Source organism: Cervus elaphus, chromosome 18, assembly GCF_910594005.1.
Source record: "Cervus elaphus chromosome 18, mCerEla1.1, whole genome shotgun sequence".
NCBI classification, from domain to species: Eukaryota; Metazoa; Chordata; class Mammalia; order Artiodactyla; family Cervidae; genus Cervus; species Cervus elaphus.
The window spans coordinates 87,817,383-87,836,609 of NC_057832.1; the positions used below are offsets into that span (position 1 = coordinate 87,817,383).

General features: G+C 38.2%; 1 protein-coding gene across 4 annotated transcripts in view; it reads right to left on the reverse strand.

Moving 5' to 3' along the window:
- Positions 1 to 19,227, reverse strand: part of SUGCT (succinyl-CoA:glutarate-CoA transferase) — a 734,496-nt gene that overhangs the window by 657,028 nt on the left and 58,241 nt on the right. For all 4 annotated transcript variants that reach the window (XR_006334867.1, XM_043871981.1, XM_043871983.1 and 1 more), the window contains exon 7: positions 8,619 to 8,710. Coding sequence is in view for 3 of the 4 variants with exons in the window: in XM_043871981.1 (XP_043727916.1) it covers positions 8,619 to 8,710 (92 nt within the window). In the remaining variant the exon portion in view is untranslated. The remainder of the gene's footprint in view (positions 1 to 8,618; positions 8,711 to 19,227) is intronic.

The window sequence follows — 19,227 nt, forward strand, 5'->3', positions numbered from 1 at the left end:
GAGAATTTTGGGCATTACTTTACTAGCGTGTGAGATGAGTGCAACTGTGCAGTAGTTTGAGCATTCTTTGGTGTTTCCTTTCTTGGGATTAGAATGAAAACTGACCTTTTCCAGTCCTGTGGCCACTGCTGAGCTTTCCAAATTCGCTGGCATATTGAATGCAGCACTTTCACAAAAAGATTTTCAAATCTTTTAGGATTCGAAATAGCTCAACTGGAATTCCATCACCTCCACTAGCTTTGTTCATAGTGAAGCTTCCTAAGGCCCACTTGACTTCGCATTCCATGATGCCTGGCTCTAAGTGAGTGATCAGATCATCGTGATTATCTGGGTCATGAAGATCTTTTTGGTATAGTTCTTCTGTGTATTCTTGCCACCTCTTCTTAATATCTTCTGCTTCTGTTAGGTCCATACCATTTCTGTCTTTATTGTGTCCATCTTTGCATGAAATGTTCCCTTGGTATCTCTAATTTTCTTGAAGAGATCTCTAGTCTTTCCTATTTTATTGCTTTCCTCTATTTCTTTGCATTGATCACTGAGGAAGGCTTTCTCATCTCTCTTTGCTATTCTTCGGAACTCTGCATTCAGATGGGTATATCTTTCCTTTTCTCCTTTGCCTTTCACTTCTCTTCGTTTCACAGCTATTTGTAAGGCCTACTCAGACAACCATTTTTCCTTTTTGCATTTCTTTTTCTTGGGGATGGTCTTGATCCCTGCCTCCTGTACAATGTCACGAACCTCCATCCATAGTTCTTCAGGCTCTCTGTCTATCAGATCTAATCCCTTGGATCTATTTCTCACTTCCACTGTATAATCATAAGAGATTTGATTTAAGTCATACCTGAATGGTCTAGTGGTTTTCCCTACTTTCTTTAAGTCTGAATTTGGCAATAAGGAGTTCATGATCTGAGTCACAGTCAGCTCATAGTCACTTTACCCTAATTTTACTTAGATAAAATTGCTTGAGTGCAGAGTATACACTGTGATTTGTCATGCAGTCCAATCTCCCAGGAAAGATACTAACTCAGAATTTAAGCTCCCAATAACTTCCCGTCAAAACTGTCTATAATACAAATAGTCATTCAAGACACTCTGCATCTTTCTTTTTACTATGTAAAAATTACAGTATTAATCAAACACTATATCCTTGACTACCCAATCTTTCCTACAAAAGAACTTTAGAAAAAGAAGGAAAAAATTCTACTGTATTAGTTTCCAAAATAAACAGTACATAAAGACCCCAAAAGCTGAAAAATTCTTAACGGAGCATTTGGTCCAACTTCCTGCCTTTAGGCAGGTAAATTACTAAATCATCCAGGAAGATGCTTATCCCTCTCACCTTTAAGATCTCCAGAGAAAACAGAGCAGTTACTGAGTATCTAATACATGCCAGGCATGCACCAGACAGGGAAAAGGAGTTAGCATTATTTCCCAGGTGTTTGCCTACACATTATCCCACTTAATCTGAGTACATTTTCCAGGATGTGTGTTAGTACTCTCATTTTTACAAATGAAAAAAACAAGGCTCAGAAATGTTAAATGGAACTAGGATTTCAAGCCAGGAGAACATCTTTCCATTCCACCATGCTAACAGAAATTGCATAACCAGTTTCCTCACACATGACAATGTTCAATACCCTAATGGTCATAAAGCTCTTCTTCAGCTAACTAAAATGTCTTCTCTAATACGAGCTCATTTTCTCTTATTCCTTGTTCTGTAAATAATAATATTATCCCACATCCCCCAAAATATCAATAGATGAAAACAGTCCTCAAATCATTTCTTTGCCTTATCTATAGCAAACAAATCCAGTTCTACAGACATTCTCCCTGAAGAATTATTTTATACTCCTGGGATAATTTGGGCCATTCTTTTTAGGATTTTCTCTGATTGTAACACTTTTTCAAAGCATGATGACTCAAAATGAACACAATGCTCTCAAAAGTAACCATTTACTGAGATTTTAGAAAAAGATTTTTTTTCTTTCATAAGATTCAGAAAGCAAAAACATTAGGAAGAAACTTGTTTAAATGCTTTTTAATCATGTCAAGCTGAGGGGTTTTCAAGTATTTTCACCACATTTTTCCAGTCACAACCCAAAAGTTCTCTATTCATATTTTTTTTAGTATGAGGCCTGTATGAAGTGTTCTACTTGATAGAAAAGACTCCTTTTTCATTTAAGTATGTCCCTTCAGTTCAGTTCAGTCGCTCACCCGTGTCCGACTCTTTGCGACCCCATGAACCGCAGCACGCCAGGCCTCCCTGTCCATCACCAACTCCCGGAGTTTACTCAAACTCATGTCCATTGAGTCGGTGATGCCATCCAACCATCTCATGCTCTGTCGTCTCCTTCTCCTCCTGCCTTCAATCCTTCCCAACATCAGGGTCTTTTCAAATGAGTCAGCTCTTTGCATCAGGTGGCCAAAGTATTGGAATTTCAGCTTCAACATCAGTCCTTCCAATGAACACCCAGGACTGACCTCGTTTAGGATGGACTGGTTGGATCTCCTTGCAGTCCAAGGAACTCTCAAGAGTCTTCTCCAACACCACAGTCCAAAGGCATCAATTGTTCTGTGCTCAGTTTTCTTTATAGTCCAACTCTCACATCCATACATGACCACTGGAAAAACCATAGACTTGACTAGATGGACCTTTGTTGACAAAGTTAATGTCACTGCTTTTTAATATGCTGTCTAGGTTGGTCGTAACTTTCCTTCCAAGGAGTAAGCATCTTTTAATTTCATGGCTGCAATCACCACCTGCAGTGATTTTGGAGCCCCCAAAAAACAAAGTCAGCCACTGTTTCCACTGTTTCCCCATCTATTTGCCATGAAGTGATGGGACCGGATGCCATGATCTTAGTTTTCTGAATGTTGAGCTTTAAGCGAGCTTTTTCACTCTCCTCTTTCACTTTCATCAAGAGGCTCTTTAGTTCTTCTTTGCTTTCTGCCATAAGGGTGGTGTCATTTGCATATCTGAGGTTATTGATATTTCTCCCAGCAATCTTCATTCCAGCTTGTGCTTCTTCCAGCCTGGTGTTTCTTATGATGTACTCTGCATATAAGATAAATAAGCAGAGTGACAATATCCCTTAAAGGACCACAAAAGGGATCCAGAATGCCATGGTTGTTGATACATGTATCAACCTCTTACTATCAAACTGAAGTTGAATCTTTAAAGATTCCAAATTCATATATAACAAATAATCAATAAGCACCAACTCTGTAGTGATCTGCATTATACCATAGGGATACAAAGAAATATCTCTAAGCACCAACCAAAGGAAACCAAACCAAAAGGATAAATCAATAAGCAGCAACTGCATAGTGGATCTGTGTTATGCCCCAGGGATACAAAAGTAAGTATCCCAAAGACACTCGCCCTGAATTAAGGCACTTACATTCTAAAGTCAGACAGACAGACAGATATACAATTAGCAACAGAATGAAAATTACATACGACCATCAAGAAAGATGCTAACAGTAAGTATCTTCCAGCTGAGAAAATTTAAAAGAAGCAAATATTATCCATGGACAATATTTCAAAACAAAGATCCCAATCTATACTCCCTTTCTATGTTGGTATTCATGTATACATAAATGTCCTTTTTGTCCTACAACATTTAAATAAACTGTTTATATTTACTTCTCTCTTTCTAGTTTTTTAAAAATAAAGATTTTTTTTTCACATTTCTCTGGAATGTTTCCAATTTGTTGACATTTCTAAGGCATCTTTGGTGCTTATAAACCAACTCAGTATTATAGTTCCAAGCATACCAGTGCTATATATAGATGAGCTATAATAAACTTCTTGCTCTGCCATGTGAAACAAGGGACCCAGTTCAACATGATACTGACAATATTGAGAGAATGGACAGAAAGAAACAAGTTGATTAAATAAAATGTTAAACAAAAATAATTTACTCATATTTTGATTGCGTTTACTGGACAGTTTAAAAAGATAGGAATAATAACAGCCTCTATAACAGGACTATTGACCATTAAGAATCCTCACTCCCAACCAAACATAAGTGCTGAGCTTCCTTACCCTGATAAAGGGAAGACACCTACCTCCTCACTCCTTAGTCCCTGTAATCCCAACAAGAAATTTTCTAGATGAGAAAACCTTCCCAGATTGTCATGATCAAAAGAAAACATCAGAGGAAAATGAGATTGCAAAAAAGAAAAAATGCACAAACCTACAGATTGTAAACAGATAATTCAGCCTCCTATTTTTTAACTGTTTCATGGAGTCAAGCAAAAATAAACTGCTTCTTACCTAATCCTCCCTCTATTGTTTTTTTCAATTTGTAGATGAATTCAAACTGAAGGATATCTCTATTGCTATTCTCTTTTCAGACTTTAAAGTAACAGTTGATTTTTATCATATGAAAGCTCATCAATCACTAAACATAAATGTGTTAAATTTCTGAAGAACTTTCTAGAAAAAAGAGAAGATAAATTTTTCTAGGTCATTTGAAATACAAAAAAAGAGACAGAGAATAAAACTGACATCTTAAATGATATGAGATTACATGACCCCTTACAGAATAAAGACATTTTTAGCAAACAGATAATTCAGAATAAGATATAATACTTCTAAAATGTATGCTTTCTCTGAAAGAAAAAAAAAAAACTCAAACTAAACAGGGGAGGCTTCTCCTCTCGCAAGAAATACAGGTTATTTCTTAAAAAACTGGTATTGTTAGTATGGGGGCAGGAAAACATGTGTGAAATCTCTTACTAGGACACTGCTTTAGAAAAAAAAGTTTTAGAGAAATTTGAGGATTTTTGCATTCTTAAATAAATTTCACAGAGAAATTTCTTTCTCTGGGTTTCCTTCCATTTAGGAGCGAAATGTGAGAAAAGCAAAGCAGAATTACACTGCGATAAGTTCTATGGAATAATAGCTGAACATTCAAATAAGCTTCAATAATAAATATCAGCAGTATTAATATCAGTCACTGGAATTGAGTTTCTTTTCCATTTTGGAAAACTGGTACATTTTGGAAAATTGGCAGTATTACTAAAGTTAAATATACACCTAACCTGTAACCCATCTGTTCCACTATGAGGCATATATACCCAAGGGAAATGAGTGTGTATTCAAAATAGACAAAAACTGGAAACAGCTCAAATATTCATTTTCAGAACAATGGATACATTGTGGTATAATCATACAACAGACTACTAGACCATCACTGATACACACAACAATCTAGTGAACCTCAAAAAATCTGTGTTGGACAAAATAAGCCAGACACTAAAAAGCATAAACTACAGAATTCTATCTGCACAAGTCCAAGCTAGGTAAACCTAGTCTACAGCAGCAGAAGTCAAAACAGTGGTTACCTCTAGGAGGAGGTGGTACTGTTTGGGAAGAGGTATGAGGGAACTCTCTGGAGTGATGGAAATATGCTGTATCTTGAACTGGGTGGTATTTATCCTGGTGTATATATTTGTAAAACATCACTGAACCATACCTTTAAGATTTTACATTTTGTTATATATAAGGTATACTTCACTTTTTATGAGCTTTAAAAACCATTAAAGATGGGCAACTACTTGGCTACAAAAAGAATGAAATGCCATTTGCAGCAATATGGATAGACCCAGAGATTATTGTATTAAGTAAGACAGAGGAAGACAAATATCATATGATATCACTGATATATGGAATCTAAAAAAAGAAAAATTATACAAATGAATTTATTTACAAAACAGAAATCGACTCAAAGTCATAGAAAACAAACTTATGGTTATGAAAGAAGGTAACTGGGGGAAGGTAAATTAGGAGACTGGAATAAACATACACACACTAATATATATATATATATATAAAAAATAGGTAAACAAGTTACTATCATTATAGTACAGGGAACTATATCCAATATCTTGTAATAACCTACAGTGGAAAAGAACCCAAAAAATAATATATATATATACAATTATATATATATATATATATATATATATATACACATATATACACAGCTTAGACAGCAAAGAATTCGCCTGCAAGGCAGGAGACCCAGGTCCGATCCCTGGGGTGGGAACATCCCCTGGAGAAGGAACTGGCAGCCTGTAGTCTTGCCTGAAGAATTTCATGGCAGAGAAACCTGGCGGGCTATAGTCCATGGGGTCAAAAAGAGTCGGACACAACTGAGTGACTAACACTTTCTTTCATTTGTCACTTTACTATACAGCTGAAATTAACACAACATTGGAAATTAACTATACTTCAATTTTTAAAATGGTAAAATTTTAAATGATTGAACAGTGCTTTTACACCTAGAGAGTATTATGCTAAACAAAATAAGTCAGAAAAAGACAAATACTGTATGACTTCACTCAATTGTGGAAACTAAAAAACAAAACAAATGAACAAACACAGTTAAATAGAAACAGAGTTATAGATATAGGGAACAAACAAGTGATTGCCAGAGAGAAGGAGGCTGGGTAGAAGAGAGAAACAGATGAGGGAGATTAAGAGGTACAAACTTCAAGTTACAAAATAAATGAGTCATAGGTATGAAATGTACCGTGTGGGGAACAAAGTTAATAATTATATAATACTGCTGTTTTGTAACAGATAACAACTAGATTTAACAAGGGGATCATTTTGAAATGTATACAAATACTGAATCATTACGGTGCACCCCAGAAACTAACATAGCGTTGTAAATCAATCATACTTCAAAAACAAAGTCATAGAAAAAGAGATCGGATTGTAGACACCAGAGGCAGCGGCTGTGACGAGTGGGAGCTGGATGAAGGCAGTCTAATGGTAGAAACTTTCAGTTATAAGGTACATATGTAGTAGGGATATAGCACACAACATGATAGAGATAATTAACACTGTTGTACCATATATATGAATGTTGTTAAGACAGTAAATCCTAAGAGTACTCATACCACAGAAAAAAAAAGTTTCTATTTCTTTAATGCTGTATCTGTATGAGACAATAGCTCACTAAATCTATTGTGGTCATCATTTCATCACGTATTTAAGTCAAATCATTATGCCATATACCTTAAACACTGCTGTATGTTAATTATATCTCCAAAACCTGAGAGAAAATTTGAGAAAGTATACTACCAACTGTGTTTTTTTAAAAGATGGGAGAAGACTATTGTGTTTGTTTTTGAATGGAACACCTCTGAAAGCATGCAAAAGAAAAGTGATAACGTTGATTCTCTCTGAGGAGAAGCAGGTGAATTGAGGACAGAGGGAAGGAGATTTACATTGTAGACTCAGATAGAGTGACAAAGACAAGTCACTATGCTACATGATGTTCACTTGAAAGTGAAAGTGTTAGTGACACAGTCATGCCTGACTGCTTGCGACCCCATGGACTGCAGCCTGCCAGGCTCCTCTGTCCATGGAATTCTCTAGGCAACAATACTGGAGTGGGTAGACATTCCTTCTCCAGGGGATCCTCCAAGCTTAATTTTATGTAATTTTCTATCATTTTTTAACTTTTCCATGAGTATATATCTAATCTAGTCAACCAAACTGTTACTTACAGAGTAACATTAAATTATTTCTGGTATCTAAAACAACACTACGCACAGATGGTCAATACATCTTTTTCATTGATTGATGTAATTCTTGATGTTTAAATGTATCATAATGTATAGGTGAATTATTACTTAGAAAATGTATTGTGTGAAAGTTACTCAGTCATGTTCGACTCTTTGTGACCCCATGGACTGCCAGGGGTTCTCTGTCCATGGAATTCTCCAGGCCAGAATACTGGAGTGGGTAGCCGTTCCCTTCTCCAGGGCATCTTTCCAACCCAGGGGTCGAACCCAGGTCTCCTGCAGGCGGATTCTTTACCGTCTAAGCCACCAGGGAACATGCACTACCTATGTCTTTGGTATTTTCATTCAGTGTGTTCACACTTTTTTTTTTTTTTACTTTATTTAATGGCATGTTTAGTTTCTCCCAGGAGTCCATTTTCTTTGATCAAACTATCCACATTTTGGTCATCTATATACTTTAGGGGAACTTCCCAACCCATCATCATGGAGAAGAGTGTTATAAAGTCAAATAATTCTTTCACATCAGAATCAATGCATATAACAGACACAACTACACCCAAAGCGTTAAGTAACAAATTTGAAAATAAACAACCATTTACAATATTCCAGAGGGAAAAAGAAACCCTCTGCTATGTATATAGGTCAAATGAAAGTTGCTGTTTTCCAGTCACTCAGTCATGTCCAACTCTTTGGGACCCCAGGGAGTGTAGCACACCAGGCTCCTCTATCCCCTTGGACATCCGCAGACTAATCTAGTCAGCCATTCTACTTCACACAGCATATTCCAAGGTCACACAAAAGTGCCTTTACTAAGCTTGAGTAATACAATGCATATGGAAAATGTGTTCACCACTTGATCTATTGTTTCTTGCTAATAAGACTGTTATTTTCCAAGGGGCCATATTGACATTTAGCACCAAGTACATTCAACACTTCCATTTTTAAAGGCATTCACTTTCCATGGTTTCTTTCTAAAACTGACTCATGTTTAAGCCTATGGGGTCAGTAAAGATGAAAAATTCTTTGGAATAAATAGGGGAAAAATTATGACTATTCTAAAGAAAGATACTTACCTCGGGTCCTGTGATATGCATTAGACCAGAAACAGCGGAGGCAATAGCATCATAACCAGCTCGCTGAGACAGTGGACCTGTCTGACCATACCCTAAGACAACAAGAATAAATATATTCAGCACCACCCAGGGAGAGCAATACTATAATGTGTTCTGTGCTAAGTCACTTCAGTCGTGTCTGACTCTGTGCGATCCTATGGACTGTAGCCCTCCAGGGTCCTCTGTCCATGGGATTTTCCAAGCAAGAATACTGGAGTGGGTTGCAATGACCTCCTCCAGGGGATCTTGCCAACCCAGGGATCAAACACGCATCTCTTATGTCTCCAGCATTGGGAAGCAAGTTGTTAACCACTAGCGCCACCTGAAGTCCAGTAGTATTATAGGGTGTTAAAAGCATTTGTATACAGAAATTCTGCAGCATTTTGTTGTATTAAACCTACACTATCCTTTGAAGGAGGCAGTAAAAATTTAATTACGGTGTTACACCACAGACGGTTGCAAACTTGTAACTTGTGGGCCAGATTCTCCTTGTATGAATGTTTTGTCTGGCCTGAAGAGTGTTTTGAAAAGTTTTTACTTAGTTTCCAACATTTAAAGATCAGGAAATAGCACATAAAATACAAATTTCTGGCTTTACCTGAAAAAAAAAACAGAAAATATGCTCAAACCTAGGCTCAGATCCTCACATGGCAATAACCAATAAGCCACGTTCTTCCCTTTGCACAGGGCATAAATTCTCCAATTTGCCCCAGTTTCCACCCCTCCTTAATCCTTTATGGTTTAGTCTGATTCAGTCATTAACCAATAGGTATTTGCTACTCTTTTTCTATACCAAACAATATGCAAAATAAAACAAAAGGGTATCTCCTTAGGTTTTATTTACAAGTTTTCTCAAGTATTCAAAGAAAATATAAATGAAAATTTTAAGTTTAAGTAAGTAAGTATTATTTGCTTAGTAGTGTCCAACTCTTTGCAATCCTATAGACTGTAGCCCACCAGGCTCCTCTGTCCATGGAATTCTCCAGGCCAGACGACTGGAGTAGTAGCCACTCCCTTCTCCAGGGGATCTTCCCGACACAGGGATCGAATCCAGGTCTCTCACACTGCAGGCAGACTCTTTACTGTCTGAGCCACTGCTTGTAATGTGGGAGACCTGGGTTCAATCCCTGGCTTAGGAAGATCCCCTGGAGGTGGGTTGCCATACCCAAAATTTGAACAATAAGAGAATTAATATATCTCCTGACAGTGCTCTTTAGGATTACAAAAAGAAGAGAAAGCTATCACCTTTTCTCTGCCATCAGCAAAAATTAGAAGAACAGAAAACATATTTTACCCTGCTCTCCTCAGTCCTGGGCTCACTGTTGGATAATATAAGGAGCTACATGAATCTGTCTCCAAATTCCATATATTTTGCTTGCTCCTCCAGCAACGTGGAACACCCTCCCTCTATTTCATTCTATATATCTACATACCTCACATCCTCCAACTCTAAACGGAAATGTGTCCTTACCAGAGAGGTCTTCTCTGGAGAACTTTTATGAGAGATCACTCTCACTTCTCATTCTTAATCCCCCTTTCATGATTGTATTTGACCTTATACCTTTTATCACCACAAGATACATAATAAAGTTTAGTTATTTATTTTCTGCATCCTCCCTACTCAAAGGTATGCTCAAGAGATTTTTTTTTCTTTTTTTCTTTTTTTTTTTTTCTATTTAATTCACTGCAGTATTGCCAACATCTAGAATAGAATTCAGTAACGGTTACCAAATGAATAAATGAATGAGTACTGGTTATAAAAAAGCTATCTTTTAAGAAAGAAACAAATTAATTACTACAGAAACTAAGGAGGCTTTTTCCTCTGTTTGGTTTTGGACCAAAATGATGACACAGGAGGCCATTTTCTTCCTCCCGTGCACACAGTGAATGTACAGTTACACACAGAACACTTTTCTCTGAGAGGAATTTGGGAATTGAGAAACTAGAGAAATCTACTAGAATGACTCCTACACATGGGGTAACACAGAAAATATCCATAAAAGGCTGAGACACTCTCACCATTAACCTCGCTCCAGGCACAGCACCATACAATTAGGCGGAAACTCCAGACTCCTAGTGTCTCCCTAAGGAACAAATACAGGCAGCACATCAAGTGTCCCAGCTTTTAAGGCTCCTCCTGAGGAACGGTTCCCTAAAACTCCTATCTCTGACAGCCAGAATTCATGATCCTACAGGACTATGGCAAACAAAGAAGCTAATTACAGGCTCGTGAACATTAACCACAGCTATGCCCCACAGGTCCCAAGACTGGAGAGGTAGCAAAAATGGCCATTTCCCAGTCCTCCCCTAGAAAGGCTTTTTTTTTTTTTCCCTTGGTTTTTATTTATTTACTTATTTATTTTTGAAATTCCAAGGGATTTTATTTATTTATTTATTTTTAGTGGTTTTTGCCATACATTGACATGAATCAGCCATGGATTTACATGTATTCCCCATCCCAATCCCCGCTCCCGCCTCCCTCCCCATCCCATCCCTCTGGGTCTTCCCAGTGCACCAGCCCTGAGCACTTGTCTCATGCATCCAACCTGGGCTGGTGATCTGTTTCACCCTTGATAGTATACTTGTTTCAATGTTGTTCTCTCAGAACATCCCACTCTCGCCTTCTCGCACAGAGTCTAAAAGTCTGTTCTGTACATCTGTGTCTCTTTTTCTGTTTTGCATATAGGGTTATCGTTACCATCCTTTTAAATCCCATATATATGCGTTAGTATACTGTATTGGTGTTTATCTTTCTGGCCTGCTTCACACTGTATAATGGGCTCCAGTTTCATCCATCTCATTAGAACTGATTCAAATGAATTCTTTTTAATGGCTGAGTAATATTCCATGGTGTATATGTACCACAGCTTCCTTATCCATTCATCTGCTGATGGGCATCTGGGTTGCTTCCATGTCCTGGCTATTATAAACAGTGATGCGATGAACATTGGGGTGCACATGTCTCTTTCAGATCTGGTTTCCTTGGTGTGTATGCCCAGGAGTGGGATTGCTGGGTCCTATGGCAGTTCTATTTCCAGTTTTTTAAGGAATCTCCACACTGTTCTCAATTGCAGGAAAAAAAACTATTAAAAACTCAAACATATGGAGGCTAAATAACACGCTTCTGAATAACCAACAAATCATAGAAAGGCTTTAACTGCATACTTTACAAGCTGCTGCCTAAGGATCCTAACACTAACTAAAGTCTAACTGACCCTACCTAATTGACATCTAACTGGAAACTGAAGGAATCAGCGGGCACTCACCCACCTTCTCCATGCAGCTCACTCCCACAATAAAATCAGGTCACCATCATCTCTCTAGAAGGAGTTTCTAGAGAGATGGGGCACACGTCTTGTGCCCCAACTTTTGCAGATACTGCCTGGGAGATGGGCCCCCAGATCACCTGGTTCCGACTACCAACAGCGCCTGCAGTTAATAAATCAAACTGGACTATAGCAAAGAAATAAGCAGCTTTCTAATGGGCTCAGGAATACCCTTCCCCCCAACCACAGCTATCTACCCAGATTCAGTACAAAGGGAAAAGACAGATACACCAGTCTCCCAGTTTCTCCCCAGAAACTGCTTGACAGCATACGTTCCCAGTTGTTGCCTGAGGGTCTGGCTTCTAATCAGCCTGTATCTAGGCCTCACAACAGTCATTCCCTTTGGAATGCTGACGGGTCTTCTCATATCCTTAACTACTAAAAGGCACGAAATAAAAAGACAGTGGCTTGAACAATCACAAAGGTTTGCAAAAGCAACCACGAATTCAGGCTGGGTTAATACACAGGATTCATCTCCTACACAAGACTAATCTGCCAAGACTGAAAGAGGCGCTGTTTTAACTAATGCATGAAAACCAATACAAGCATTCAAGGAAAATGAAGAAATATGGGAAAATGTTCCAAACAAGAGAACAAGTAAAGTCTCCAGAAACCAATCTTAATGAAACATACAAAAGTCATTTATCTGGCAAAGAGTTCAAAATAATGCTCAGAAGGATGCTCACAGAGGTCAGGAAAGCAATGCATGAGCAAAGAAAGATTTTTCTACAGAGATTGACAATGTTAAAAAGTACCAAAAGAGAGTAGAGAATAAAGGATAAAATAACTAAACTGAAAAATTCAATAGAAAGGTCCAACAGCAGACCAGCTCAACTGAAAATACGAGTGAATTAGGAGACAGAGTAGTGGAATACAACAAAGCAATGAAGCAAAAAGAAAAAAAAAAAAAAGACTAAAAAAGAAGTGAAGATAGCTTAAGAGACTTATAAGGCACTGAAAATGGGTCAATATACATGTTATAAGAATCCTAGAAGGGGAGTCAGTCAGTCAGTTCCGTCACGCAGTCGTGTCGGACTCTTTTCGACCCCACGAACTGCAGCACTCCAGGCCTCCCTGTCCATCACCAACTCCCAGAGCTTGCTCAAACTCCTGTCCATCAAGTCGGTGATGCTATCCAACCATCTCATCCTCTGTCGTCCCCTAGGAGAAGAGGAGGGCTGTATTCAAAGAAAAGTGTAGGAGGGGAGAGCTTTATTCAAAGAAATAATAGGAAAGAATTGAGGGTAAGATGAGAAGGCAGAGACAGAGGATGAGATGATTAGATGGTATCATTGACTCAATGGACATGAGTTTGAGCAAACTCTGGGAGATAGTGAAGGACATGGAAGCCTGGCATGCTGCAGTTCAAGGGGTCACAAAGAGTTGGACATGACTTAGCAACTAAACAACGACAATGACTGAAAACTTCCCTAACCTTGGGGGGAAAAACCAAACATCCAAATCTAGGCAGTCCAAGGAGTACCAAGTATAATTAAATTGTCAAAAGTTGAAGACAAAGAACCATAAAAACAACAACAGAAAAGCAACTTGTTACTTACAAGGGAACCCTCATATGACTATCAGTGGATTCTACCTTGCAGATCAGAAGGCAGTGGGATGAGATATTCAAAGTACTGAAAGGAAAAAAAAAAAAAAAAAAAGATTGCCAAACAAGAATACTCTACTCAAAAAAAGTCCTTCAGAAATGAGAGAGAGATAAAGGATTTCCAGATAAATAAAAGCTGAAGGAATTTATCACCACTATACTGTTCTTACAAGGTATGTTAAAGGGATTTCTTCAAGTTGAAACAAAAGGATGCTAATTAGCAACATTAAAACATGAAAGTATAAAACTCACTGATAAAAGTAAATATATGTTAAATTCAGAATGCTCTAATATTATAATAATGGTGAGTAAATCACTTATAACTGGTATAAAGATTAAAATTAAAAGTATTAAGCCCACCTATAGCTACAAGAATTTGTTAATGATACATAATAATAAAAAGATGTAAATCGTGACATCAAAACATTAAATGCTAGAGAACAGTGAAAATGTAAAACCTTTTTATACATTTGAAGTCAAGTTTCTATCAGCTTAAAATAGATTAATATAGCTTTCAGATGTTTTCTGTAAGCCTCATGCAAAATTCCATTGTAGATACACAAAAGAGAAGCAGATACACAAAAGAGTAATCTAAGCATATCACTACAGAAAATCATCAAATCAGAAAGGAAGGAAACAAGAGTGAAAGAAAGGAACAAAGAAATTATAAAACAACTGGAAAACAATTAACAAAATGGCAATAGTAAGGCCATTGTTGTTGTTTAGTCACTAAATTGTGTCTGACTCTTTTGCAACCCCATGGACTGTAGCCTGCCTGGCTCCTCTGTCTCTGGTACTTCCCAGGCAAGAACACTGGAGTAGATTGCCATTTCCTTCTCCAGGGAATCTTTACAACCCAGAGATCAAACCTGCATTTCCTGCACTGAAGGCAGATTCTTTACCTCTGAGACCCCAGGGCTTCCCAATGGAAGCCATAACTATCAAAAATTACTTTAAATGTACATGGGCTAAATTTTCCAGTCAAAAAACACAAGAGTGGTTGAATGGATAAAATGAACAAGACTCAAATATGCTGCTTACAATACAGCTTTAAGGACACAGACTGAAAGTGAAGGCATGGAAAAAGGCACTCTATGCAAATAAAAACTAGAAGAAAGTAAACTTATCTATACTTATCAGCTAAGGTAGGCTTTAGGACAAAGACAAGAGAAAAAGAAGGTTATTTTATAGTGATAGAGGGTCAGTCCAACAAGAGGATATAATATATGCAAATATTTATGCACCCAACATACAAGCACCTAGACATATAAAGCAAATATTAATAAACCTGAAGGGAGAAATAGACAGCAAAGAAATGAAAAAGATAAAATGGTTGTCTGAGGAGGCCTTACAAATAGCTGAGAAAAGAAGAGAAGCGAAAAGCAAAGGAGAAAAGGAAAGATCTACCCATCTGAATGCAGAGTTCCAGAGAATAGCAAGGAGAGATAAGGAAGCTTTTTTAAGTGAACATGCAAAGAAATAGAGGAAAACAGTAGAATGGGAAAGATCAGAGATCTGTTCAAGAAAATTAGAGATATTAAGGTAACTTTTCATGCAAAGATAGGCACAATAAAGGACAGAAATGGTATGGACCTAACAGAAGCAGAAGATATTAAGAAGAGGTGGCAAGAATACACAGAACTAAACAAAAAAGATCTTAAAGACCCAGATAACTGTGATGGTATGATCACTCACCTAGAGCCAGACATCCTGGAGTGTGAAGTCAAGTCGGTCTTAGGAAGCATCACTACGAACAAAGCTAGTGGAGGTGTTGGAATTCCAATTGAGCTATTGAAAATCCTAAAAGATCATGCTGTGAAAGTGCTGCACTCAATATGCCAGCAAATTTGGGAAACTCAGCAGTGGCCACAGGACTGGAAAGGTCAGTTTTCATTCCAATCCCAAAGAAAGGCAATGCCAAAGAATGTTCAAACTATTGCACAATTGCACTCATTTCACATGCTAGCAAGGTGATGCTCAAAATCCTTCAAGCTAGGCTTCAACAGTACAGGAACCAAGAAATTCCAGATATACAAGCTAGATTTAGAAAAGGCAGAGGAACCAGAAATCAAATTGTCAACATCCGTTAGATCACAGAACAAGCTAGAGAATTCCAAAAAACATCTACTGCTCCACTGACTACACTAAAGCTCTTGACTGTGTAGATCACAACAAACTGGAAAATTCTTCAAGAGATGGGAATACCAGACCAACTTACCTGCCTCTTGAGAAATCTGTATGCAGGTCAAGAAGCAACAATTAGAACCAGACATGGAACAATGGACCAGTTCCAAATTGGGAAAGGAGTACATCAAGGCTGTACACTGTCACCCTTTTTATTTAACTTATATGCAGAGTACATCGGGCAAAATGCCAGGCTGATAAACTACAAGCTGGAATCAAGATTGTGGGGAGAAATATCTATAACATCAGATATGCAGATGACACTACCCTTATGACAGAAAGCAAGGAGGAACAAAAGAGTCTCTTGATGAGGGTGAAAAAGGAGAGTGAAAACCTGGCTTAAAACTCAGTATTCAAGAAATGAATATCATGACATCTGTTCCCATCACTTCATGGCAAATAGATGAGGAAAAAATGGAAACAGTGACAAACTTTATTTTCTTGGGCTCCAAAATCACTGTGGACAGTGACTCCAGCCATGAAATTAAAAGACACTTGCTGCTTGGAAAAAAAGCAATGACAAACCTAGACAGCATGTTAAAAAGCAGAGACATCACTTTGCCCACAAAAGTCCATCTAGTCAAAGCTGTGGTTTTTCCAGTAGTCATGTATGGAGGTGAGAGCTGGACAACAAAAAAGGCTGAGTGCCAAAGAACTGATGCCTTCAAACTGTGGTGCTGAAGAAGACTCTTGAGAGTCCCTGGGACAGCAAGGAGATCAAACCAGTAAATCTGAAAGGAAATCAGTCCCAAATATTCACCGGAAGGACTCATGCTAAAACTGAAGTTCCAATACTTTGGCCATCTGATGTGAAGAGCTACTCATTGGAAAAGACCCGGATGCCGGGAAAGACTGAAGGCAGGAGGAGAAGAGGACGACAGAGGACGATGGTGGATAGCATCACCGACTCAATGGATGTGAGCTGGAGCAAACTCTGAGAGAAGACAGGGAAGCCTGATGTGCTGCAATCCACGGGATCGCAGAGTCGGACACGAGTGAGTGACTGAACAACAGTGACAGTGCGTGCAGACGTGCTAAGTCGCTTCAGTCGTGTCTGACTCTTCGCGACCCCATCGACTGTAGCCCTCCAGGCTCCTCTGTCCATGGGATTCTCCAGCAAAGAACACTGGAATGGGTTGCTGTGCCCTCTTCCAGGGGATCTTCCTGACCCAGGGAGCAAACTGGTGTCTCTTAGGTCTCCTGCATTGGCAGGCAGGTTCTTTACCACTAGCACCACCTGGGAAGCCCCACAGTAACAGTAGGATACTTTAAAACCCCACTTTCAACAACAGCTTGATCATCTAAACAGAAAATATTGAATTTAAACTACATATTAATCCTAATGGGTTTAACAGACATTTACATAATATTCATCCATCAGCAGTAAAATACACATTCTTCTCAAGCAACACAGGGAACTTTCTCAGAATAAATCATATGTGGGCCACAAAACAAGACTTAAACTTTAGGACTGAAGTCATATAAAACATATTTTCTGACCACAGTGACAGGAAACTAGAAATCAAATACAAGAAAAATAGAAAATTCACAAATAGATATAGATTAAACCTATTACTACACAAGCAATGTGTCAAAGAATAAATCAAAACATAAATCAAAAAATTCTTTGAGACAAATAAAAATGGGAATACAATCTACCAAAATTATAGGATGCAGCAAATATAGTTCTAAGGGTAAAGTTCACCTGGTAAATTCCTACATAAAGAAACAAAAATGATCTCAAAAAGAAATAAGAATGATCTCAAATAAACAACCTAACTTCAAACATCAAGTAACCAGAAAAACAGGACCAAATGAAGCTCAAAGTTAGAAGAGGGAAGAAAATATCAATGAACAGTGAAGAAATAAATCTAAGAGGGACTAAAAAAGACAATAGAAAAGATCAGTGAAACTAAGAGCTGGTTCTTTGAAAAGATAAACAAAATTGACAAACTTTTAGACTCACCAAAAAAAGAGAGTAAGAATTCAAATAGATTAAATCAGAAAGGAGAGAGGAGATGTTACAGCTGACACCACAGAAATACAAAGAGTCATGAGAGACTACTATGGAAAGGTGTATACGAACAAATTGGACAACCTAGGGGAAAGGATAGATCTCTAGAAATTTCAGGACTGAATCATGAAGAAACAGAAAGTCTGAATAGACCAATTACTGGCAAGGAGATGAAATCAGTAATCCAAAACCTCCAACAAACAAATGTCCAAGACTAGAGGTTTCAATGGTGAATTCTACTAAATGTTTAAAGAATTGATATTTCAGGGCAGCTGGTTGACAGCTGTAAAGGGCATCCTGGACCAGACCTGGACACAGTGGTTTTTCAACCACCAGTATCCTCGGCATAGAGCAGGCCTCCAGGAGCAGAGAGAAGCTTCACCTAAGGCAGGAACACGATGTGCTGGTGAACCCCCTGTTATCTCAACAGGAAGTCAAGAGAAGGAGTTGGTTTCAGTCCACTCTAGGTAGGGAATATCAGGAGCCAGGAACCCCAATGCCTCAAACGGGACAAAAAGAAGGCTCTCATCATCAGCACAACTCTAAATGAAGTCTTCTAAATAAGGCCTGCAGGAAAACCTGCTCAGAGAAACAGTTTGCTAAATAAAAGGCACCATAATACTTGCCTTGTGATACAAATTCTCTTGTTCAGCTTACAACAAGGAGGAGGCACAAATATCCTAATTACTTTAAATTACAACTTCCAGACATTTCTATTAAAGAGAAATATAAATAGTTACTCTCACAGAAGCAGCATGGCATAGTGAATAAGAGGATGAGTTCCAAGACTGAAAAAAGTCTGGATTCAAATCAAGGCTCTGCGAAGTACTGAACCCTCAACAATTCATGCAATCTCCCTGAGTTTCAGTTTCCACAGTATTCACATTTATCTCATTGATATATTGTGCAAGTGGACATGCTAAGTCGCTTCAGTCATATCTGACTCTCTGTGACCCCATGGACTGCAGCCCACCAGGCGCCTCTGTCCATGGGATTCTCCAGGCAAGAGATTAGTCCAGGCAAGAATACGAGAGTGGGTTGCCATGCTCTCCTCCAGGGGATCTTCCCGACCCAGGGATCAAACCCACATTTCTTACATCTCCTGCACTGGCAGGCAGGTTCTTTACCACTAGCGCCCCCTGGGAAGCCCCCATAGATATAATCATGAGGATTCAATTTGCTAAAACATCAGAAGGAAAGTACATTTTACATTGACAGCTAAATGTATTTAGTTAATAAATATGCATTGATTAATATACTAATAATATAGTAGTTTTCCCTTTCCACAAGATATTCAGAATAACAAGAACTGCCTTGAGGCATGTTGAAATGATGAGAATAAATGTTCTAGGCATTGCAATTATGTTGTTTAAGAACCCATTAAACTTGAAAGTTTATATACTTGGAAACTAGCACATGGCCATTTTAGAAAAGAAACTT